Source organism: Indicator indicator, chromosome Z (genome assembly GCF_027791375.1).
Source record: "Indicator indicator isolate 239-I01 chromosome Z, UM_Iind_1.1, whole genome shotgun sequence".
NCBI classification, from domain to species: domain Eukaryota; kingdom Metazoa; phylum Chordata; class Aves; order Piciformes; family Indicatoridae; genus Indicator; species Indicator indicator.
The window spans coordinates 8,534,511-8,559,148 of NC_072053.1; the positions used below are offsets into that span (position 1 = coordinate 8,534,511).

The 24,638-nt window shown below is 44.8% G+C and overlaps 1 protein-coding gene across 1 annotated transcript in view; it reads right to left on the reverse strand.

Annotated features, from left to right (window-relative positions):
• Window positions 1–24,196, reverse strand: part of ZFYVE16 (zinc finger FYVE-type containing 16) — a 38,919-nt gene extending 14,723 nt beyond the window's left edge. Inside the window, 6 exon segments of the mRNA XM_054397409.1 lie at window positions 5,572–5,600; window positions 5,602–5,714; window positions 6,259–6,420; window positions 8,548–8,641; window positions 21,776–23,937; window positions 24,124–24,196. Of these exon segments, the coding sequence (XP_054253384.1) occupies window positions 5,572–5,600; window positions 5,602–5,714; window positions 6,259–6,420; window positions 8,548–8,641; window positions 21,776–23,937; window positions 24,124–24,196 (2,633 nt within the window).
• Between the last annotated feature and the right edge of the window lie 442 nt (window positions 24,197–24,638).

Genomic DNA, 24,638 nt, shown 5'->3' on the forward strand with positions numbered 1-24,638 from the left:
ATGATCTGGTCTGATCTGGCTTTACTTATTTGTTTTAAAAACTGTTGAACACTGTTAGAATAATATCATTTATTTTATCAATTGAGAGAACACTTCAGAGAGATGCTCTACTTTAAAAAGGCTCCATTGAGGAATCTCTTCACAAAAAATTTCTTTTCTCAAGAAATTTAAAAGACTTTTCTTGTCAAGTGCAACTAGTTCAACACCAAGAATATGCTCTGTTCAACCAGGTGGTGGAGCTGAAAGAGGAGGTGGAAAAGTTAAGACAAATCAGAGTGTGAGAATGAGACAGATTGGTGGGGCCATGCTCTGGGGCAAAGACAGCAGGTGAAGGCTCAACAAGAAGCAGAAGACTACCTCCCCTCTGGTCATCAGGCAGAAGGATAGAACCTAGGGACAGGTTTTCAAAAAGGACATTTTTCAAAAAGGAGCTTTGAGGCACGGGACCAAGCTGTCCTGTAAGGAACTGGACAGGGAAAATGACTGGCCTTGGTGAACAGAGGAGAGTTTACCACCTTTGGAAAAAGGGGAAAGCTATGCAAGAGGAGCACAGAGATCTAGTTAGGGTACGCAGAAAGTGTCATGGTAGGGCCATGACATGGCCCACTACAAACTCAGACAGACCTTAAGATGTCTAGACAGGGTCCCTTTCTCTCCCCTCCTTCCTGCAGAAAAACAGGGCAATGTGGGAAAGAGAACAAAGGACTTCTGCCTGTCTGGTAAACAAGATGTTTATCTGGGGTGAGACCACATAAGCTGACCACTGATCCCCCAAATACAAGGTTTTGTTTCTGCCTTTTATGGTTATAGCCTGGCAGAACGCCTTTCCAGTGGGCAGCTACACGTTAGCTTCAGTGCCCCACTGGCTCACTTGATCTCTGGCAAGATGTATATATACAAGTAACTTGCCTTGCTTCAAACCTTCTACTTGGACCTGTCTCGTAGAAGCTGCCTCGAGTTGCCCTGCCCTGCCTCGAGTGCCTGGTCCAGAGCCTGGGATAACGCCACGAGCCATACACAGCAAGCTGGAGAAACCACAAGCCTAGAAGCTGGATCCACCTAGGCTGCTTCCCTTTCATCACTAGAATCATGCAGTGCCTCAGTTTACCCAGAAACCAAGCAAGTGCCTGTCGCGAAGAGCGTCATTAACTGCCCGCATCCGCTGAAGCCAGATCAGCCTGGGACCACGCAGTAAACTCTCCCTGACGGAAATCTGCCGTGCCCGCGCCCTACGAGAGCACCCCAAAGCTAACACAGCAGCATCCCCATGTGGGTAAAACCAGCTGTGAGTAATTAATTCATTGCCCTTTGGGTTTAAAGGTTCTTATCAAGCCTCCCCCCACTGTAATCGAGTGCTATTTGCTTTTGGGGACCTTCTCTTTCTAAGTTATTGCTTCCTACTTTGCATTAGAATTGTTTGTATATCCGCCCTAAGACTGCATATTCCCATTTTAAATATATATTCCAGCAACACAACCATCCTATGCAATGACTTTTGGCAATTTTCATTAATAAAGGGTTACTATTTTTATTAATACCCGTTTGCCATATCGTTTGTTATTGTTGTGGGGGTTCTTAGTAATTCCCCCTTGACCACAACAGAAAGAACATTAGGAAGGCAAAAGCTCAACTAGAACTGAGTCTGGTCAGTGCTGTAAGAGATAATAAAAAGTGTTTTTCACAAATACGTTTACAACAAAGAAAGCCAAGCAGAATCTCCATCCCTTAATGGATGCAAAGGGGAATATTGTCACCAAGGATGAGGAAAAGGTTGAGGTACTTAATGGCACCTTTGCTTCATAACAGACCAATCATCCTCATGGTATTCAGACCCTGAGTTGGAGGGCCAGACAAGCTCCATCTGAGAGTAGTGAGGGAGCTGGTGGAAGAGCCTGCCAAGCCACTCCACCATTTATCATCAGTCCTGGTTAATAAGGGAGGTCTTGGATGGCTGGAGGCTTGCCAACGTGATGCCCACCTACAAAAAGGGCTGAAAGGAGGATCCAAGGAACTACAGGCCTGTCAGTCTAGTTTGCAGGGTGTTCCAAAATGCGACCCCCCTCCCCACCCTGCCCTCTCTCATTATCTATCAGCAGAGGTTTGAATAGGGGAAACAAAGGTGCAAAATGGTCTTCCCCTGCCCTGAGGACAGTAATAAGTATCCATTCTCCCTGGGTAAACCCTTGGGATTTGGTAATGTGATAAGGAGGGTATTTCACATTTTGGCCTGGACGATTGTCTAGGAATATCTTAAACAGGGTGAGCAGGGAGCAGTCAGGGCTCTCATTTTCTGCCACTGTCGCTCATTTTTGGGGGCCTGCTCATTTCGGCTCTGCCATTTGGTCGCTCAGTTTTTGGACTCTACTCGCTTTGTCCTGGATTTGTGGTGACTTTGGAGGAACCAGCACTCAACTGGCCTCTCCCGGGACCCACCTGCCTGCCATGATCCTGCCTGCCTGGGACCGATCCTGCAGCTTTTCCTTACACTGCACGAGCCTCCCTTGTGGCAGCTGTGTCTACGGACACTTGATTTCTGGTGGGCGTCCCCCTCTTGGATTTGAGCCATATCACCCATAGAATTGGGATTACAAAACCAGCAGTTTCTGGAGCCTGTCAGCAAGAGAGGGAGTGAACTACAAACCATCTTCAGATTCCTACTCCGATCTCGTGAGTTAATCAGCATTCTCATACCTTCCTAGTAGTTTCCTGGATGGTCTTTGATTTATAAGTGGGGTGAGGCTATTTGTGGCTTAGCCTTTTCCATTCACTGAATTTTCTGAATTGTACTAAATTGCCATAAGCATCCTGGCAGAATTCGTGACTGAATATAACCTGTAAGTAATTTTTATCAGTTTTGTACATAATTTTGGGGTTGGGTTTTTGGGAAAATAAAAATAACTATATAATTCCCACCTTGTTAATTTAACCTCAAATTAACACAGTGTGACCTCAGTACCTGGGCAGATTAATGGAGTAGTTCATCTTGGGCATACTCATATGTCAAATACAGGAAAACCAGGGGATCAGCATCAGCCCTGTTCATGAAGAGCAGGTCCAGCTTGATCAACCTGACCTCCTTCTGTGATGAGGTGACTTCTCTAGCAGATGAGGGAAAGGCTGTGGATGTTGCATACCTAGACTTCACTAAAGCATTTGATGATGTCCTCCACAGCATTCTCCTGGAGAAGCTGGCAGTTCATGGCTCAGACAGCTATATGCTTTGATGAATTAAAAACTGGCTGGATGGCCAAGCCCAGTGAGTTGAGGTAAATGGAATTAAATTCAGCTGGTGACCAGTCACAAGCGATGTTACTCAGGGCTCAGTACTGGGGCCAGTCCTGTTTAATGTCTTTAACAATGATTTAGATGAGGGGATTGAATGCACCCTCAGTAAATTTGCAGACAACACAAAAATTAAGTGGACGTGTTAGGAAGGCCACACAGAGAGATCTGGACAGGCTGCATCAATGGGCTAAAGTCAGTTGTATGAGGTTTAACAAGGCCAAGAGCTAGGTCCTGCACTTGGGTTACAACCACCCCAGGCAATGCTACAGGCCTGAGGCAGAGTTGCTGGAAAGCTGCCTGGCGGAAAATGGCCCAGGGCTGCTGGTTAACAGCTGGCCAAACATGAGCCAGCAGTGTGTTCAGGTGGCCAGGAAGGCCAAAAGCATCCTGACCTATACAAGAAATGGTGTGGCGAGCAGGAGTAAGGAAATTATTGTGCCCCTTTAATTGGCACTGGTGAGACTGCACCTCAAGTACCATGTTCAGTTTTGGGCACTACAGTGTAAGAAAGACATCAAGGTACATGAAGAAAGCACAGAGAACACAATGAAGTTGGTAGAGAGTCTGGAGAACAAGTCTTATAAGGATCGGCTAAGGGAGCTGGGATTGTTTAACCTTAAGAAGATGAGGCTGAGGAGAGACCTTACTGCTCTCTACAGCCACCTAAAAGGGGGTTGTAGTGAAGCTAGTGTTGGGCTCTTCTCCCAGGTAACTAACAACAGGACAAGTGGTAATGGCCTCAACCTGTGCCAGAAGTTCAGAATAGATATTAGGAAGAGTTTCTTTACTGGAAAAGTATTGAGGTACTGGAACAGGCTGCCAGGTAATCACAGTATCACAGTATAGGAAAGGTTGGAAGGGACCTCAAGAGATCATCAGGTCCAACCCCCCTGCCAGAGCAGGATCACTTAAGGTAGTCTGCACAGGAATGCATCCAGATGGGTTTTGAAAGTCTCCAGAGAAGAAGACTGCACAACCCCCTTGGGGAGCCTGTTCCAGTGCTCTGTCACCCTCACTGTAAAGAAGTTTCTCCTCATGTTGAGGTGAAATCTTATATGTTCTAGTTTGAACCCATTGTTCCTTGTCTTATCCCTGTGAACCACCAAAAAGAGCCTGGCCCCCTCCACTTGACACCCACCCCTCAGATATTTGTACACATTCATGAGATCCCCTCTCAGTCTTTTCTCAAGACTAAATAGCCCCAGGGACCTCAGTCTCTCTTCATAGGGGAGATGCTCAAGGCCCCTAATCATCCTCGTGGCTCTATTAAATCATGGAATCATAGATTCATAGAAATATTAGGGCTGGAAGGGACCTCAAGGATCATCTAGTTCCAAGACCCCTGACATTGGCAGGGAAACCACACACTAGATCAGGTTGCTCAGAGCCACATGCAGCCTGGCCTTTAAAACCTCCAGGGATGGGGCTTCTACCACCTCCCTGGACAACCCGTTCCAGTGTCTCACCACCCTCATAGTGAAAAATTTCTTCCTAACATCCAATCTGAATCTACCCATTTCGATTTTTTTTCCATTCTCCCTAGTCCTCTCATTACCTGACACCCTAAAAAGCCCCTCCCCAGCTTTCTTGTAGGCCCCCTTCAGATACTGAAACATCACAAGAAGGTTTCCTCAGAGCCTTCTCTTCTCCAGACTGAACAGCCCCAACTCTTTCAGTCTGTCCTCACAGGAGAGGGGCTCCAGCCCTCCAATCATCCTTGTGGCCCTTCTCTGGTCATGTTCCAGCACGTCCATATCCTTCTTGTAATAGGGGCTCCAGAACTAGAGGCAGTCATCCAGGTGGGGTCTCACCAGAGCAGAATAGAGGGGGGAGTCACCATTCCTGGACATGTTCGAAAACCAAGTAGATGGGTTACTTCAAGACATGGTCTGTTGGTCAGGAAGGTGATAGGTAGAAGGCTGGACCTGATTTAGTGATCTTTACTAACCTTAATGAATTTATGATTCTATGACCTATTGTAAAAATGTGAATCAGTTCAATATTACTTCACATTAGAAGAAATAGGCGTATAACGTAGTACTGTAGGACAATCATCAAGAAAAGTGTGGCCAGCAGGTCAAGAGAGGTGATTCTCCCCCTTTACACTGCTCTTGTGAGACCCCACCTGGAGTACTGCGTCCAGTTCTGGAACCCTTATTACAAGAATGACCTGGATGTGCTGGAATGTGTTCAGAGAAGGGCCACGAAGATGATCAGAGGGTTGGAGCTTCTCTCCTATGAGGACAGGCTGAGAGAGTTGGTGTTGCTCAGTCTGGAGAATATGGTATATGCATTTCTGGCAAGTCAGGGTTAACTTACATTTGGAGATAATCCTTGTGCTGTAGGTGAAAGTCTTCCTACATCTTCTATTTTGGCACTTGGAAGATGATTCACAAAATCAATCCTCCTCTCTTCTCCAGGAGACAGCTCTATGAAAGTTTAAGAAAACAACACCAACTTCATATTGCACTGCTCCAACAGCTGAAAGGGATAAAAATTAAACCACTTCTCCTCCCAGCTTTTTCATATAGCTGAGGAGATTTCTGGTTTGTGTTGTGACTGTCTCTTACAGCAAAAAACCAACCAACCAAACAAACAAAAAAAAACCTCTAAGTAGTAACTTTTACCTAAACTACTGTGATAAGTTTTTTTTTCCTGTAAAAGACAGTCACAACACAAACCAGAAATCTCCTAAACTACATAAAAATACTGAAAGTACTATCTACACATTAAAAAAATAAATTACAATATAAACAGAGAGGACAATGAAAAAAGTAACATCCACTTTTTGTAAGTGGAGACTTAAGACAAGACTTAGTCATGCTCACACATGGCATCAAATCTGGGAACTTAAAGCTGTTTTCCAGTGTCTCAATTCAGAGTTTCTATTTCCCACAAAAAATAGCACTCTATTAAGCATACATCAAAGTGATCCTGATAGTCTTAAGATGTATTATACTAGGTTTAGCATACCTTTAATATTGGGTTGTCTAAGTCCAAACATAGGTGAAGAAGTTATAGCAGAAGCATCAGATGCCTGGACTTCCTTTGTAGGTGAATCAGCAGCAGAAGGCTCACAGGAAGTAGTGGAATTGGGGTCAGGATCAGCTGAACTCATCTTTTCAAATGCCTGTGCTAAAAAAAAAAAAAATGAACAAAATACCCAGTGTGGTTGGTTTTTAAGATCTCACAATTTGTTTCATTTCATTTGCAGTATTATGGGCTGGCTTTTCGCAGAAGTAGTGCACAACTTGTAAGGTAGTTAAGGAAAATGAATGCTCAAGCCATTGTACAGAAGAAAATTTAGATATCCTAATTTTCTATCTACACATTTGCCTAATTCGTTCCCAGCAAATCGAACAGACCTTGCTACTGTTGCAGCGACTACGTTGAACCATACGATCCCTGTACCTTAGTGTAAATACCTCTATCATCACATTAGTCAAGCCAAATTCCATTCAGGTGGCATTAAAAATCTCTTGTGGGTTCAATTCATTTAAATATCAATAATGAGGACCTCAGTTTTCCCACCTGATGTTTCCACAAGCGGCTATGCTCAGCTTTCAGTTATGAAAAGGTTACCTTAAGATTCATTACTGAAGCAGTTGTGAAAATATCAGGACAGAAAGCAACATAAAATGGGGAGGCAAATAACCAGTGAAAATAAGCAAGCATATGGCCTTAAGTGCAGAGAAGGCTACTGTGGAGGGAGGACCACTTTTGGCTAGACTCCTGGCACAGATGACCCAACAGCTAAATTTTATATAACATAGTCCTATGGATCTCAGGCAGTGGTTTTTTTTTTTTTTTTTTTTTTTTGGTTAGTTGGTTGGTTCCAACCAAGTGTCGTGGCTAAAACCTGTCTGGCAGTGAAACACCACGCATGCAAGTGCTTGCTCACCCAACACATACCTCCAGCCTCTGCCTGCTAGCCCCACACAGGTCCACAGCATCTGCAGGTCATCCCCCAGCCACCCCTTGCTCAGCCTACAGACCCCACGGCCGTTGCTTGCTGACCCAGACACTGGTTGCTCCTGCCACACACTCCCCAGCCGACGCTTGCTAAGCCCCCAGCCTCTTCTTGCCTCCCAGCCACTGTTGCTCACCCAGCACCCCCCCACACCAGATGCTGCTTGCTCACCTGACACAGCTCCTCAGATGCTCACTGCTAACCCTACAGACCCCCACCTCTGCTTGCCCTCCCAGCCATTCCTTGCTCACCACACCCAGCCCACAGCCTCCTCTTGCCCCTTAGCCACTCTTTGCCCATGCCACATCCACCCCCAGACACTCCTTGCTCACTCTACACAGCACCCCAGCCACTGCCTGCTAACCCCACGTCTCCCCACCTCTTTTTGCCCCCCTAATCTCTCCTTACTCACCCTATGCCCCCTCAAACCCATTGCTTGCTGACTCTGCACATCCACCAGCCCCTGCTTGCTCCCCCACCCCACAGCCACTGGTTGCTTACTCCACACACACTCCTGAGCCACTGCTTGCTTAGCCAAAATGCCCCTCCTGCTGCTCCTTGGATGGTATACCTACTGCTTGCTCTCTCCACAACCTGACCCCACTGCTGCTTCCCCACCCACAAGCTGCTCCTTGCTCTCACCACTCCCCCCAACACCCTCCCTGCCCTGAAGAGTATGTGAGAGATTGGAAGGATAAAGGTAAGAAGACTTGAGATATAAATCAGTAATTGAAGAGAACTAAATCAGAATAATAACATTAGTAATAAGAATATAGAAAGAAATCATGCACAATGGCAACTGCTCACTGTCCTCTGGCCAGTGCCCAGTATTTCTGGTATGTGATCCCATAAGAGAATAATGCTGAAATCATAGCCTGGGAGGAGTGGTACAGATTGCTGGCCACTCCTCATCTACATATACTATGATGTATGACTGAGAATGTTCCATTGGACAGTTTGGATCCATTGCTGTGGCCATGCTCCTTTCCACCTTCTTGTGCACCTCAACACTAGAAAGACATGGGAAGTTGAAGTCTTTGATTTTTTTTTAACAGTTAAAAACATGTTATCAACAATTTCCTTATAATAATTCTCACACTTAATCCCAAACACAGCACTACCAAGAAGAAAAATTTGCTCTATTTTCAGGCAACCCAAGGACACTCAGAAATAGGAAAAATAATTACACCTATTAAATTAGTGAAGCTCCTAAAAAAGACTAAAAGCAATGTTAGCTGTATCTATTCTTCTCCAATGATTACTGCATTTGTTCATAAAAAAGCTTTTTTTACCTTTAATATAATCATAACAGCCAGTACAGACTCTTGCTTCCTTCTCCATGAATTGTAGTTTGCATTTTCGTTTGCAACAACCACCACAAAAAACCTGAAACAGAAAAGGTAAGTTACATACTACAGACAAAATCCCAGCATTTCCTGAATTAAGTTCCTATTACTCCTTTTACTAAAACAGACTGCATTATATAAAAGTGTGCATGCATAATTTTGGAAGTATGAATGGAGAAAAGGAGCTCTGGTATGTGGGTAGTGGTCAATGGAGACCAGTGATAAGTGGCGTCCCTGGCATGGGTTGGTATTGGGACCACTGATAGTTAACATTTTGCTGGTGATTCGCTCTGTGGAATTGAGTTCACCTTCAAGAAGTTTACAGACAACACCAATCCGTGTGGTCTGGTTAACGTGCTGAAGGGAAGGGATGCCATCCAGAGGAACTCAAACAGGCTGGAGAGGTAGGCCTATGTCAACCTCATGAAGTTCATGAAGACCCAAGCACAAGGTCCTGCACCTGGGTTGAAACAATCCCAAGCACAATGATAGGATGGGTGAGGAGTGAGTGGCTTGAAAACAGTCCTTAGGAGAAGAACTTGGGCATATCAGAGAATAAAAAACTTAACATGAGTTGTCAACATGCACTTGCAGCGCAGAAGGCCAACCATGTCCTGGGCTGCATCAAAAGAACTGTGACATAGAAGATTTCACCTCAACATGAGGAGAAACTTCTTTACCGTGAGGGTGACAGAGCACTGGAACAGGCTCCCCAGGGGGTTGTGGAGTCTCCTTCTGTAGAGACTTTCAAAACCCACCTGGATGCGTTCCTGTGCGGACTATGATAGGTGATCCTGCTTTGGCAGGGGGTTGGACCTGATGATCTCTTGAGGTCCCTTCCAACCTCTGATACACTGTGATACTGTGACCAGCAGGACGAGGAAGGTGATTCTCCACCTCTGCTCTCATGAGACCCCACCGAGAGTACTGCATTCAGTTCTGGTGTTCCCACCACAGAAGGGCATCAAACTGCTGGAATGAGTCCAGAGCAGAATCATGAAGATGACCAGAGAACTAAAGCACATTCCCTGTGGGGCAGGCTACCAGAGTTGGGGCTGTTCAGCCTGAAGAGAAGGCTCTGGAGAGATCTATTAGCAGCTTTCCAGTACCTGAAGGAGCCTAGAAGAAAACTGACTTTTTACAGGGGTAGATTTAGACTGGATATTAGAAAGAAACTTTTTACAGTAAGGGTGGTGAGACACTGGAGCAGGTTGCCCAGGGAAGTTGTGGATGCTCTTCCCTAGAGTGTTCAGGACCAAGTTGGACAGGACCTTGAGCAACCTGGTCTAGTGGAAAGTGCCCCTACCAGGGACACCTAGCAGAGGGAGTTGGAGCTAGATGATTTTTAAGGTCCCTTCCAATTTACATGATTCTGTGTCTACATCCCAACATTCCACACATGGCCCAGAACATCCATATCACATGGCTAAGCTCTTGCCAGTACTTTCTCAGATTCAGTTATGAAACAGAGTAGCACCTAGAATTTCTTGCTGTGAGCAGATCTATTCACACACAATTAATCCAGATAAACAGCTAAAACTGCATTTTTCTTTTTTCTTTTTAAGAAGATAGCTGTAAGCAGCTGGTACACAAGTGCACAGTGATCAGAAAACTCTAAAAAATACACTTATTTGATTCTAAATCCTCTACAGTCTAATATTCAAGCCTGTATCTTTATGTCTCATAAAGAAGTTTTCAAAGTATGTACCATATATATGCACACAGTATGTACACATCAAACAGCATCCTTGAGGAAGACACCTGTAGTATTATACTGAGATTCTAATATGGACTGATGGAAGAAATTCCAGGTTGAACCGTAATTCTCAAACTCACTCCTACTTTTGCTAATCCCATACCTATTTCACACAGAAGAACACTTCAGATTTCTTTACCACTTTCATTTTATCTCTTAAAGTAACTGTTACAGTCTCCCATTAGAATGCAGATAATGGCTAGAACACAGTCTCATACCAGCAAAAACAACCAGTCCTTATCTAATAACTGCTGCGATGCGAGAGACGGGACAAGGCCTGATGCAAGCCAAGTGTCGAGTTATTGTACAAAGCTTTTTCTTTATATAGGTTAACATAACATCAGAAGGCAGCTTGTAACTGGTCATTGGTATGTCCATACCACAGTTGTAAATTCATGATTGGCTACAGAGAGAAAGTATCACACAGACGCATATATTTTTTCAGAAGGCTTAAGCAAACGTCAAGCAAGAGATAAGGGGGCTCCATAATTCTGTCCTAAGTTTTGCTTTGTTCTTATTGTCAGGTCCCTACATAACTCCCTTAGGTCACAGTGACCTCTAGGGAGCTGACCTGTCTGTGTTTTCCTTCTAGCTGCACTCTGTTCCCAGGGTTTGCCACCCATCAGGGTTAAAGCATCTCCTTCTATCAGTAAGACAGTGTCTGGGGTTCTGGTCCCTAAATCAATTCCTTCAAATAACCTTGCAGCATTGAGCCCTAAACTAAGTTTCTCACTAACAAATCAGTTTGTTACAAAATTCTAAGAAGCCTCTTCCATCTCATGGAAGCCAGATCTCACTGCTTCACAAGCTATTTACTAATGCTGGCTCAGGAACTATGTTGGCTAATTAGGCTCCTCAGCTCCATCAGAAAAAAGCATAGCTGCCTTCATGCTACCAGCTTCCTTCAGCAAACTATTTTGAAAGCTCGTTGAAGATTGCTTAGAAAGAACAGAATATGTTGTTCTATTCCAACAGGAAATATATCCTTGTCTATTTTAATCAGAGATGAGGACTGAATTACACCTCCACAACCCCAGTTCAAAGAATTATGGCTCTAGTAAGCCTGTTTTCTGCAAGAGCGTGATGGACGCACTCAAACCTCCCCATAACCAAATCAGCATTAGTGTGGCACAGGGCTCCAAAGGAAGTAAAGGCCTGAGCCATATCTGGGCCAAGAACTCCTCCAGTAAACCCACGAAGGAACAGGACAAACAGGGACAGTTATGGGTACAAGGAATCTCATGCATACCTTTCCCACTGTGTGCAATTTGACTCTGAGCTGACCAGCTTATCCCACAAATATATGGCAGCCTAAGTGAGCCTTCTCTGGGCTCTCCCTGCTAGGCAGTGAGGTTGTGCAGAAGTGATTTCTAGCAACGTGATTTTATCCATGACAGATTGGAGGATAAGCCCAACAGGAATTCTCCTTGGATGGTAACTGGACTGCACTCCAGTCAACTCTTCCTTTGAGCAGGGATGTCTCTCAATATTAAGAGAAGTTAGTTGTTTAGCTTAAATAACTAAGTTTTAAATAGAACAAATCATGTCCAGTTATAAAACTGTATGATGTAGTATGCTGTCTGCTGAGCTTTTCTTGCTTAGCATTAGTATCTGGCCTTAGAATCACAGAATTAACCAGGCTGGAAAAGACCTTTGAGATCATCAAGCCTAACCTATCACCCAACACCATCTAACCAACGAAACCATGGCACTAAGTGCCTGATCAAGTCTTTCCTTAAACTCTTCCAGGCAATCACTAAAGAATTTCTTCCTAACATCCAGCCTAAACCTCCCCCGGTGCAGCTTGAGACTGTCCTCTCGTTCTGTCACTGGTTGCCTGGGAGATGAGACCAATCCCCACCTGGCTACAACCACCTTTTTTTTCCCCTGTAATTCATTCAGAAGCTCATTGCCCATCCAGGCTGGCCGTCTACCTTGTCGGCTCCTCTTCTGGCACATTGGGACAGCCTGTTGCTGCACCTTCAAGATTTCTTTCTTGAAGTAGGTCCAACCCTCCTGGAGCCCTTTGTTTTTAAGTGCTGTTTTCCAAGGTACCTTCCAAGTTAGTTCCTTAAGTAATCTAAAGTCTGTCCTCCAGAAGTCCAGAGTGGAGGTTTTGTTGATGTCCCTCTCAGTTTGACTGCATATTGAAAACTCAATTATCTCCTGGTCACTGGACCCCAGGCAGCCTATTTGTAAAAAGAAGGTCAAGCAAAGCTTTACCCCTGGTAGGCTTGCACAGCAGCTGTGGTAAGAAGCTATCCTCCGTACACTCCAAGAACATTCTAGACTTCCTCCTCTGTGCTAAGTTCCCAGCAGATATCTGGCAGGTTAGACCACAAGCCGTAAATTTTCACTTAGATTTACCAAATGTGTAATTACTTACTCAAAACAGGGCCTCCAAAACTGTGACTCAGAAGATAAGGAGGCTTCAAGGCCACAGCTGTCAATGACAGGTGCAACTAGACAAAGTAACAGCCTGGCTAGAGCCACTGATTTAATTCAACAAGGAGTCAGGAGATGCCAGAACAGCACTTTTTGCAAAAAAGAACAAGACGACCTCAGATTAAAATATTACTATTGGACCTGTCACACAAGGGTATCATTGCCCATGGCATTTTTCATTCAGTGGCTCCTTCTTCCTTTCCTGAGGCCCCTTGCCAAAGGTAACCCTGCTGCTGCACCACTTTATTAATTTAAAAAAAAAAATTAAATCCAAGATCTTGGAATCTGCTTCAGGAAATCCAGGATTCAAACTTCAGAGCTAACTACCACCAGATGCCTCAACAGAAGGTTTGTGCATTGGGAATAATAATAGAATCACAGAATGGCTTGGGTTGGTAGGGACTTCCAAAGGTCATCTAGTCCAGCCCCTTGCAGTGAGCAGGGACATCGTCCACTAGATCAGATTGCCCGGAATCTTGTCAAGCCTGAGGCTGAGTATCTCCAGGGATAGGACCTCAACTACCACCCTGGGCAACCTGTCCCAGCGTTCCAGGACTCTCATGGCAAAGAACTTGTTCCTCAGATCCAGTCTAAATCTACTCCTCACCAGTTCAAAAAAGACTGTCCCTCATCCTATTCTACAGGCTTTTGTAAACAGTCCCTTTCCAACCCTTTTGTAGGCTCCCTTCAGACCACTGTTAGGTCATCCCAGAGCCTTCTCTTCTCCAAGCTGAACAGAATCACAGAAACGTTCAGGTTGGAGAAGACCCTCGGGATCACCTAGTCCAACTGATAACCCTACTCTACAAAGTTCACCCCTAAACCATATCCCCAAAAACCACATCCAAATGACCTTTAAATGCATCCAGGGTTGGTGACTCAACCACTTCCCTGGGCAGCACATTCCAATGCCTGACCGCTCTTTCTGTGAAAAAATTTTTCCTAATATCTAGTCTAAAACAACCCCAGCTCCCTCAGCCTCTCCTCACAGCAGAGGTGCTCCAGCCCCATGGTCATTTTTGTGGCCCTCCTCTGGACCTGCTCCATCAGGTCCATGTCCTTCTTGTGTTGGGGGCTCCAGAGCTGGACACAGTACTCCAGGTGAGGTCTCACCAGAGCAGAGTAAAGTGGCAGAATCACCTCTCTGGATCTGCTGGCAATACATCTTTTGATGCAGCCCAGGATATGATTGGCCTTCTGGGCTGCAAGCACACACTGCCTGCTCATGTCCAGCTTCTCACCCATCAGCATCCCCAAGTCTTTTTCCATAGTGCTGCTTTCTAACCCTTCATCCCCTGGTCTGTATTGATAGCAAGGATTGTTCTGACCCAGGTGCAGGACCCTGTACTTGGTCTTGTTGAACCTTATGAGGTTCACCTGGGCCCACCTCTCCAGCTTGTCCAGGTCACTCTGGATGACATTCCATCTCTCCAGCATACTGATAGCATGCTCACACTTTGAAAACCTAGCTAAATGATATAAAAGTTAATCCAAAATAAATTCTAACTTGACTTTCCCTTGCATATTTCCTCTGTGTAGTAAAGCAATAGAGTGAATTTGTCATTGAACTGTTATATCAAACTTTATAAACTTATCTGCAACAAAGAGCTTCCATGAATATCTGATGCTTTTCTCACTTTTCCCTTACATTTCCTCCTAGGTTATTTTCAAATTTTCTTAGAGTCTCATCACTTTTGGTTATACACAGGCTCTAGCACTAGCCTTTACAAAAGGTATCTTCTGAAACCTTTATTTGCCAGAAGCCGCCTGCTGCTGACCAGAGCTAATTACGAAGAACACTAAAGGTTTTCTGCTACTCCTATTCATCTCTGGGAAAACAAAGTAGAGGAAATAAAAGCAAAAAGTAGTCATGGGGAAACAAAAATGTGTAAGTGAACTCCTGTACGTAGGAAAACTTAAGGGGGCTGATCAATGGGGCTTTAAATTAGTTGTGAAAGGGGAGGGGTTAGCAGTTATCAGGCTTGTCAGTGACAAGCTGTAGAACCACATATCAGGATTAGAAGGACATGGTACTACTAAGGGCCTTCAACCTGTTATCCTGAGGCACTGCAGCACAGTCAAAATCTTAGGGGCATGAGCCAGGTGCTCCTGAGGTAGCAGGGGCCAGCAGGAAAATATCAGCCTTATGGGAATTGAAAGTTGTTTCTCTAAGAAGATGACATGGCCAACAGCCCACTGAAGTGCCTCTGCATGAATGCACATAGCATGGGCAACAAACAGGAGTTGCTGCTGGAAAGCTACAATCCAGTGCCCATCACTGAAACTTGTGGGACAGACCTTATGACTGGAATGTGGCTATTGATGGCTATAAGCTGTTCAGAAGGGACAAGGGAGTAAGGAGAGGAGGAGGTGTTGCCCTCTATATTAAGAAATGGATAAAGTATGAAGAGATGTCCCCAAACAGTTTCCATTAGCAAGGCAAAAGCTTCTGAGTAGGAATTCAGAGAACCAGGCAACAAGGAGAACTTGTGGTTGATGTCAACTGCAGGTCACCTGATTAAGGAGAGACTACTGATGAAGCCTTCTTATTCCAGCTACAGGAGGCATAACACTTACAGGCTTATCCTAATGGTGGATTTCAACCACACCCACATTTGCTGGAAAAGTAAATCAGCAAGCCAGAGGCAATCCAAGAGACTGCTGGAGTGCCTTGATGATAACTTCAAAAGACAGGAAATAGCCCTCCCCAAAGGGATGCAATACTGGATCTGATGGGCACCAATGCAGGGCAGCTGATCAGGGATGTCAAGGCTGGAGGCAGCCTGGGCTGCTGTGGTAAAGTTCCCAGTCCTAAGGTATACTAGTCAGACAAGGAACATAGTCAGAATCCTGAATCTTAGGAAAGCAAACTTCCAGTTCTTCAAGTCACTAAGACCCCCTGGGAAATTGTTCTCTGGGACATAGGAGCAAAACAGAACTGGCAGAACTTCAGGGACACGTTCCACAGAGTGCAAGAAGTCTCAATCCCCAAGTGTACAAAACCAGGCAAGGAAGGGAAGAGACCAGCATGGCTGAGTATGGACCTGCTGGTCAAAGTAAAAGGCAAGAAGGAACTGCACAGGCAGTTCAAAGAGGGACAGGTATCTTGGGCAGAGCACAGGGATGCTGCCTGGTTATGTAGGGATGACACCAAGAAGGCCAGAGCATGGCTGGAGCTGAACTTGGCAATGGATGTGAAGAACAAGAAGGGTTTCTACAGGTGTGTCGACCAGAGAAAGAAAGTTAAAGAGAATATATTCCACCTGAGGAGCAAGTGTGGTGAACTGGTAACAACAGACCAGGAGAAGGCTGAGATTCTCAACAATTCCTTTGCCTCAGTCTGTCACCTCATAAAATCATAGAAATGTTAGGGCTGGAAGAGACTTCAAGGATCATCTAGTTCCAACCCCCCTGCCATGGGCAGGGAAACCACACACTAGATCAGGTTGCTCAGAGCCACATCCAGCCTGGCCTTAAAAACCTCCAGGTTTGGGGCTTCTACCATCTCCTGGGGCAACATGTTTCAGTGTGTCACCACCCTCATGGTAAACAGTTTCTTCCTAACATCCAACCTAAATCTACCCATTTCTATTTTTTTTTCACTCCCCCTAGTCCTCTCATTACCTGACACCCTAAAAAGTCCCTCCCCAGCTTTCTTGTAGGCTCCCTTCAGATACTGGAAGGCCACAATAAGGTCTCCTTGGAGCCTTCTCTTCTCCAGACTGAATAGCCCCAACTCTTTCAAGTCCGTCCTCACAGGAGAGGGGCTCCACCCTCATAGCCCTTCTCTGGACACGTTCCAGCATGTCCATATCTTTCTTGTAATGGGGCCTCCAGACCTGGATGTAGTACTTCAGGTGGGGTCTCACCAGAGCAGAGTAGAGGGGGAGAATCACCTCCCTCGACCTGCTGGCTATGCTTCTCTTGATGCAGCCCAGGATGTGATTGGCTTTCCAGGCTACAAGTGCACACTGGTGGCTCACATTGAGCTTCCCATCCACAAGCACCCCCAAGTCCTTTTCTTCAGGGCTGCTCTCTCAAGCCAGTCACTGCTCAGCCTATATGGGTGCTTGGGATATCCCCGACCCAGATGCAGGACCTTGCATTTGGTCATGTTGAGCCTCATGAGGTTATCATGGACTGACCTGTCCAGCCTGTCAAGGTCCCTCTGGATGGATGCTTTTCCTCCAACCTGTCTGCTGCACCACACAGCTTGATGTCGTCAGCAAACTCAATGCCACTGTCCATGTCACCGACAAAGATGTTGAACAAGACTGGTCCCAGGACTGATCCCTGAGGGACTCCACTTGGACATGGAGCCATTGACAGCCACTCTTTGGGTGCAGCCATCAAGCCAGTTCTTTATCCACCAAATGGTCCATCCATCAAACCCAGACTGCACCAGCCTGGAGACCAGGATGTCATGCAGGACAGTGTCAAAGGCTTTGCTCAGGTCCAGGTAAATGGTATCAGTTGCTCAACCTTCATCTATTAATCTTGTGACCTCGTCATAGAAGGCCACCAGGTTAGTCAGGCAGGATTTGCCCTTGGTGAAGCTGTGTTGATTGTGCCCAGCCACCTCTTTGTTATTCTTCTGCCTCAGCAATATGCCCAGGAGGATCTGCTGCATGATCTTACCAGGCGCAGGGGTGAGACTGACAGGTCTATAGTTTGCTGGGTCATCCTTCTTTTCCTTTTTGAAAATGGGAATTATGTTTCCCCTTTTCCAGTCAGTGGGGACTTGCCTAGACTGCCACAACTTTTGGAATATAATAGAGAGTGGTTTAGCAACCTCTTCCACCAGTTTCCTCAGCACCTGTGGGTGTATCTCATCAGGTCCCATGGACTTGAACACTTCTAGGTTCTTCAGATGGTCACTTCCCTCCTCACACCTCCTGAGTTCAAGAATTACAAGATGGGGACCAGAGAGACAAAAGTTCCTCCTACTGTAAGCAAAGACAAGGTTCCTGACCACCTGAGGAACCGGAACATGCCCGAGTCCAGGAGACCTGGTGAGGTGCATCCCAAAGTCCTGTGATAATTGGCTGCTGTAGTTGCCAAGCCACTCTCCATGATATTTGAAAAGTCCTGGCAGTCAGGCGAAGTCCCTGGAGACTGGAAGAAGGGAAACATTGCAGCCATTTTAAAAAAGGATAGAAAGAAGGACCGTGGGAACTACCAAACTATCAGCCTCACCTTTGTGCCTAGGGACAGATATTCCTTCAAGTTCTGATAAGGCACATGGAGGACAGTGAAGTGATTCAAGACAGCCAGTATGGCTTTAATAAGGGCAAGTCCTGCCTGACCAACCTAGTGGCTTTCTACAATGGAATGACTACACCAGTGGACAGGGTAAGAGCAATGGATGTTATCTGTCTGGACACAGTCCCCTACAACATGCTTCTAATTCAGAGAGATATAGATTCAGTGGGTGGACTGTTGAATGGATAAGGAATTGTCTGGATAGTTGTATCCAGAGGCTGGTGGTCAATGGCTCAATATCCAGATGGAGATGGGTGACAAGTGGTGTCCCTCAGGGGTCCATACTGGGACCACTGCTGTTTAATATCTTCATCAATGATACAGACAGCAGGACCAAGTGCACCCTCAGCAAGTTTGCTGGTGACACCAAGCTGAGTGGTATGGTCAGCATGCCAGACAATAGGTGGAGACAAACTAAGGGACAGGCAGTGTAACAGAAGAAGGGAGATGATGATGAGGCTGCTCAGTAAAGAAATCATTTCTGGTTGAGGTAGGAAGAGGAAACATATCACAAGTGCTACAGATGGGTGAGAAAGCAGGGATCACTAACCTCACACTTATCTCCAGCTCAGAAGACAGAATTCACAAGTGGTGTTATTTTCACTGTTAAGAAATCCCTTTTAGATCACATGAAGACTATACAGTTGTCTTCCATAATAGTCCACAGAGGACAACTGCAAGACACCTACCAGTTTCTCCTTACATCCAAATGGTTGAAAACACAACCCACAACATCTTCACAAGGAACGTTTTGTTTCAGCAAAAATGTTTTTTAAAAAGACAAAGTCATACAAGGCACAAAGTTAAGCTGTTGCATGTTTAGTAAGGCTGTGACAGTTACAACTGCATAGCATTCCAGTACCCAAAAAGTTTATTTAGATGATCTATACTGCCTTAGAATCACACATCAATGAGTTGTTTCAGTTGGAAAACACCTTCAAGATGAAGCCCAACCATCAACCCAACACCACCACAACTGCTAAACCATGTCCCAAAGTGCCATATCCACAGGTTTCTTGAACACCTCGAGGGATGGTGATGCCTGACCACTTCTGTAAAGAAATTTTTCCTAATATTCAACCTAAACCTCCCCTGGTGCAACTTGAGGCTTTTTTCTTCTCGTTCAGTCGCTTGATACTAGGAAGAGAAGACCAGCCCTGAACTCACTACAACCTCCTTTTAGGTAGTTGTAGAGAGCAATGAGGTCTCCCTCAACCTCCTCCAGACTAAATAACACCAGTTCCCTCAGCTGCTCCTTGTTAAGCTTTGCTGCCCTTCTTTGGTCACATTCCAGTACCTCGATGTCTTGTAGTGAGAGGCCTAAAACTGAGCACAGTATTCAAGGTGTGGCCTCACCAGTGCTGAGCACAGGGGCAAGATCACTTTCCTGCTCCTGCTGGCTATGCAGCTCCTGACCTAGGCCAGTATGCTGTTGGCTCCATGTACACACTGCTGGCTCATGTTCAGGCAGCTGTCAACCAGCACCCCCAGGCCCTTTTCTGACAGGCAACCTTAAAGCCACTCTGCCCCAAGCTTCCAGTGTTGCCTGGGGCTGTTGTGACCTGAGCGCAGGACCCAGCATTTGGCCTTGTTGGACCCCACACAAGTGACCTCGGGCCACGGCTCCAGCCTGACCAGATTCTTCTGCAGAGCGTCCCTACATCTGAGCACACCACACAGTCACAGAATTACAGAGCTGAAGACCTTCAAGATAAAAGGACCCTTCAGTACAAAGCCCTCTTTACAATCATCAGCTACTGGTGTTGCTAATCTTGTGTGTTAAGAAGGGGAGTTCTGGCAGATGAACAGTGTAATTAGAGGGGAGCATTACTGAGTCAGTGGAGAATAGGGACAAAGCTTGCTGAATAGGACAAAGCTGGTGAAGGGCCTGGAGAAGTCTTATGAGGAGTGGCTGAGGGAACTGGGGTTTTAGAGTCTGGAGGAGTCAGAGGAGAGACCTCATTGCTCTGTACAGCTACCTGAAAGAAGGTTGTAATGAGGTGGGGCTCCATCTGTTCTCCCTAGTATTAGGTGACAGAATGAGAAGAAAGACCCTGAAAGTGTGCTGGGGTGGTTTAGATGGGATACTAGTAAAAATTTCTTTATAGAAAGCATGTTCAGGCATTGGAATGGGCTGCCTGGGGAGGTCACACCATCCCTGAAGGCCTTAAGGCAATGTGTGAACATGGCAGATCGGGACACCATTTCAAATGAAACTCTTTCTTAAGAACTGTGTTTTAAAATGTTGCAAAACTTCAGACAGGGTATTCTGCCAAGCGAGTAAGTTCAATGACTTCTACATTTTCACAATGAGTTTCTAATTATCCTGGCAGCCAAATTCAAACCTACATTTTTAGTTCACACATACTGCAACTGAAGTAAATGCATACTATGCTTTCAATACACTGTGCTTGAAGAGGCATCCTGAGGAAAAAAAAATACAACAACCAAGTATCTCCAGCTGACTCTCAGTCCCAGGGATGCAAAAAGTTACCAAGGTCTGACATTACTTTTGCAATACCTTCTCATCCGTAAAACTTACAGAGGAACACAGAAAAGTTAGTTCACTAGTATTGTTAGTATTTCCATTTATGTAGTAATACAAGTGTAAGGGTGCATAGGGGAATTCTGATTTAAGAATAAGCTTTGACACTGCCTCGCTGCAGAAGACCACAGGTTGAAAAAAAATTCTACAGATTACTAGCTTAGTTGGTGAGTACCATTCATCCCACAAGAGCAGCACGTTTTAATTTTTACCCTGAGATGACTCCCCTGGAAAATCAGACATCTAAACAGACAGGAGGACAGATTTCACAGTATCACAGTATATGAGAGATTGGAAGGGACCTCAAGAGATCATCAGGTCCAACCCCCCTCCAAAGCAGGATCACTTAGGGTAGTCCGTACAGGAATGCATCCAGATGGGTTTTGAAAGTCTCCAGAGGAGACTCCACAACCCCCCTGGGCAGCCTGTTCCAGTGCTCCATCACCCTCACTATAGAGAAGTTTCTCCTCATGTTGAGGTGAAATCTTCTATGTTCAAGTTTGAAACCATTGTTCCTTATCGCTGCGAACCACCGAAAAGAGCCTGGCCCCCTCCACTTGACACCCACCCCACAGATATTTATACACATTCATGAGATACCCTCTCAGTCTTCTCTTCTCAAAGCTAAACAGCCCTAAGGATCTCAGTCTCTCTTCATAGAGGAGATGCTCAAGTCCCCTCATCATCCTCATGGCACTCCGTTGGATTCTGTCCAGCAGGTCTCTGTCTCTCTTGAACTGGGGAGCCCAAAACTGGACACAGTATTCCAGGTGTGGTCTCACCAGGGCAGAGTAGAGAGGTAGAAGAACTTCCCCTACACCTGCTGGACACACTTTTCTTGATGCATCCCATTTATGCTATAAATCCTTCGGACTGGTACCACTGTTCAGATTGCAATCCTTCCTGATTCATGGACAGCTAGTTTTACAGACAGTGTTTTACAGCTAGTATTACTTATCTTTAATTATTTACACAAAGGTCATACTTTTTTAATTAATATCAGTCTTTGGAACCAGTTTTTATGAAAAAAAATATTTTTTTGTTTTTAATGCTTTGAGCCTACAACAATTCTGTCAGCATTTTTTTTTTCCTTCTGTATTTTGGTTATTCCTAGACCAGGCTCAGTTTGCTTCCTGTTAACTCAGCACCCCCCTCCAATAACTTACCTTTCCACATGCACGGCAGTGGTGTCGTCTTTTTGTAAATGTAAACTTGACTTGGCAGTTCATGCAGTTGGGTGCTTCTGAATCAGGAACCCACAACGGTTGTTTCCATGAGAGAGTTGCAGGTATTTTAGGTGATGTTGCATTTTTAGATGTTTGATTTCCTCCAGCTTCAGAGCTGCTTTCCCTAGAACACACAGGGTCAGAATTTTTACCAACCTTTATGCTGGGGCCTGAGATGGGAGCTTCTAGGGTAAGAGAACTGGCTTCCTGGTTTTCTCTCTCAAGTACATCTGCTCTGTTCAGTTGTCTCTGACCAACAGTTCCTGGGGAAAGGCCAAGCAACCGCTTTGGTCTTGCTCCTTCACTATGAACATTAGAAACTAGCGTTTCACTACCACTCTCAGTCATGGCCTGAATGTGAGACGCAGCCTCTTCTGTTGCAGAGTCTGATTCATTGGCAGTAAGAGATACTTTAAGATTACTACTAACACTTGTGTTCAGTTTTGCTTGCGTATGCTCTTCAGTGACCTCTGTGAAATCCAGATTGTTCACATCTGTTAGATTCCCTTCATCTGCATCAGCTTCCAATAAGATACTATCATTGTCTGAAGATTTCAACACATTGGGCGGAAGACTTTGTCCATATAAGAAAGCATCAAGCTCAGCATCACTTATTAGATTATCACTTTTAATAACATTCTCAACAGCGAAGTCAGCCATAACCGGGCTCATGCTTCCATTGCAATCAGAGTCTATATGAACACTGTATGGCTCAGTTTCATATTCCAGAAAACCAGAAGCAAAAGCTTTGATTTGCTGAGAATCACTGTCGTCAATGACATTCTCTGTGTCATACTTCTCTCCATCTCTACTTTTTTCCACACATTCATCAATTTTTGCTGTATATCCTTCCTGTTCATGTAAGTCAGAGTTTTCACAGGATTCCCTGATAGAAAGATCAGTGCTAGACTTTACAGTATGAACAGTTAAAATATTACTAATAACCTCTGCCATTTCCTTTTGAGGTAGAGGATTAACTTTTTCTTCTGTTGCAATTAATGAACCACATAGAGACACAGGAAGTGGAAGACATGAGAGTGAAGTCTGGACATCCTCAACTGAACTTGAAACAGTGTTTAGTACTTCATTGCTATGAAGTTCCTTATTACCTACATTCTCTTCTGTGATTTTCTCTTCCAGTTCTACTTTAGCTCCTGTTTGACATAAAGAGTCCAGTAAAACAGAACTTCCAGGTAATGCTGTATGGTTTTCATGCAACTGAAGCCTCTTTGTCAGATCTGCAGGCACAGATTCAACATCGTTCTCATCTTTTGAGTCTACCTTTTCTATGGCACTTCTTCCATGCATCTCCTTGCTTACAGCAGAGCATGCACTTTCATCTTGTGCTTCACAAGGCAATTTTTCGCATGCTTTCTCATCTTTGGGATTACGCATGTCCAAATTCTGCGATGTTACAGGGACACATGGAGGATTAAGACAAGCAGTTTGTTCATGCTGATCAAATTCTCCACTGCACTTCACCGACTCTGTCCCATGTTGGTCATCACACGGATCTGAGATCTCTGTTGTAGTGTAACTGTCTGGTTTTAAAGATGAATGATTCATCTCCCCTGTTTTAAGATGTCCTGAATCTTGTAGCATTGAGTCTCCATCACTCTGCCCTGTACTTGAAACACTGCTACATCCAGCTGATGACACACAAGTAGGAACAGGTAAGGAAGATGTGCCAAAGCAAATCAAACCTTCCCTGTACTGCAAATCATCCAGCTGCAACTTTTGAGCATCTTCATGAGCAGCTACTGAATGGACCAAGTTACCTGTGTCATTAACAAGATCACATACAGGTATACTACACCTCCCTAGATTTGAAGCCTGAGTTTCACTTAAGGAACCACTGTCCACAGTAGACAAAAGATCAGGCCCAGCAACACTCTTCTCATTTTGTTGTGAGTAATTCAGAAGCTCTTCACTTGTTCCAATGTGGCTAGCTAGAGAGATTTCTTCTGACGAAGTACAACTGTTAGCATCCTCTTGCTGTTTTGGTGTTGGGTATACACATTGCAAGCAATCCAGAACGGAAGAAGGCGAATGGTGTTTTGAGTCATATGGATTTTGAGGTGTTCTGTAGCAATCACATTCATCTATTTTAAACGAAGAAACATCAAAACCAAAGTTTAGAAAACTCCTCTCTTTCCACTCCCTCTCAATTCCACCTATTCATCAATACAAGCTTTTTTTTTAACATATGTTATTTGCATAGTTCCTGGTAACAGTCATCAACAGACCTAAGCTGTTTCACTGGACAAGAAGGCAGTGCAGGAACTAACCTGTTGCACTCTTTTCGAATTCATCAAGCAATTTGTCCAAGTCACAGACTGCAGCTTTGAAGTAACTTTCCATTGTTCTTACAGTTCCAGTGAAGTTTTAGACTTCTTAAACCTAAAAAGAAAACCAGTTTGGTTTATTCACAGTATTTTGCTGCTTACAAAGTCAAACCATTAATCTATGAAGTATTTTTTTCTTTTTCAGTAACTTTTTATTCTCCCTCCACGTAAAGCAAGTAGAAACAGGGTAGCAGACTGCTAGCCTCTACATACTCTGAATACACTCTACAGTACACTGAGAACACTATGCACACTATACTCCAAAATTCACCTTAAATCATGAGCTTAAAGGTGCCCTACTAAAACCAAATGCATCTGAAACCACATCCTATGGCACTGTAAAGTTGCAAAGTTCAAAACCAGAAGGGATACTCAAACATTCTTCTCTGGCCTTGTGTACATTTTACACCACAGAGCTCACAGGCAAAAATGAAAACACACCATGAATATCTCTGTGA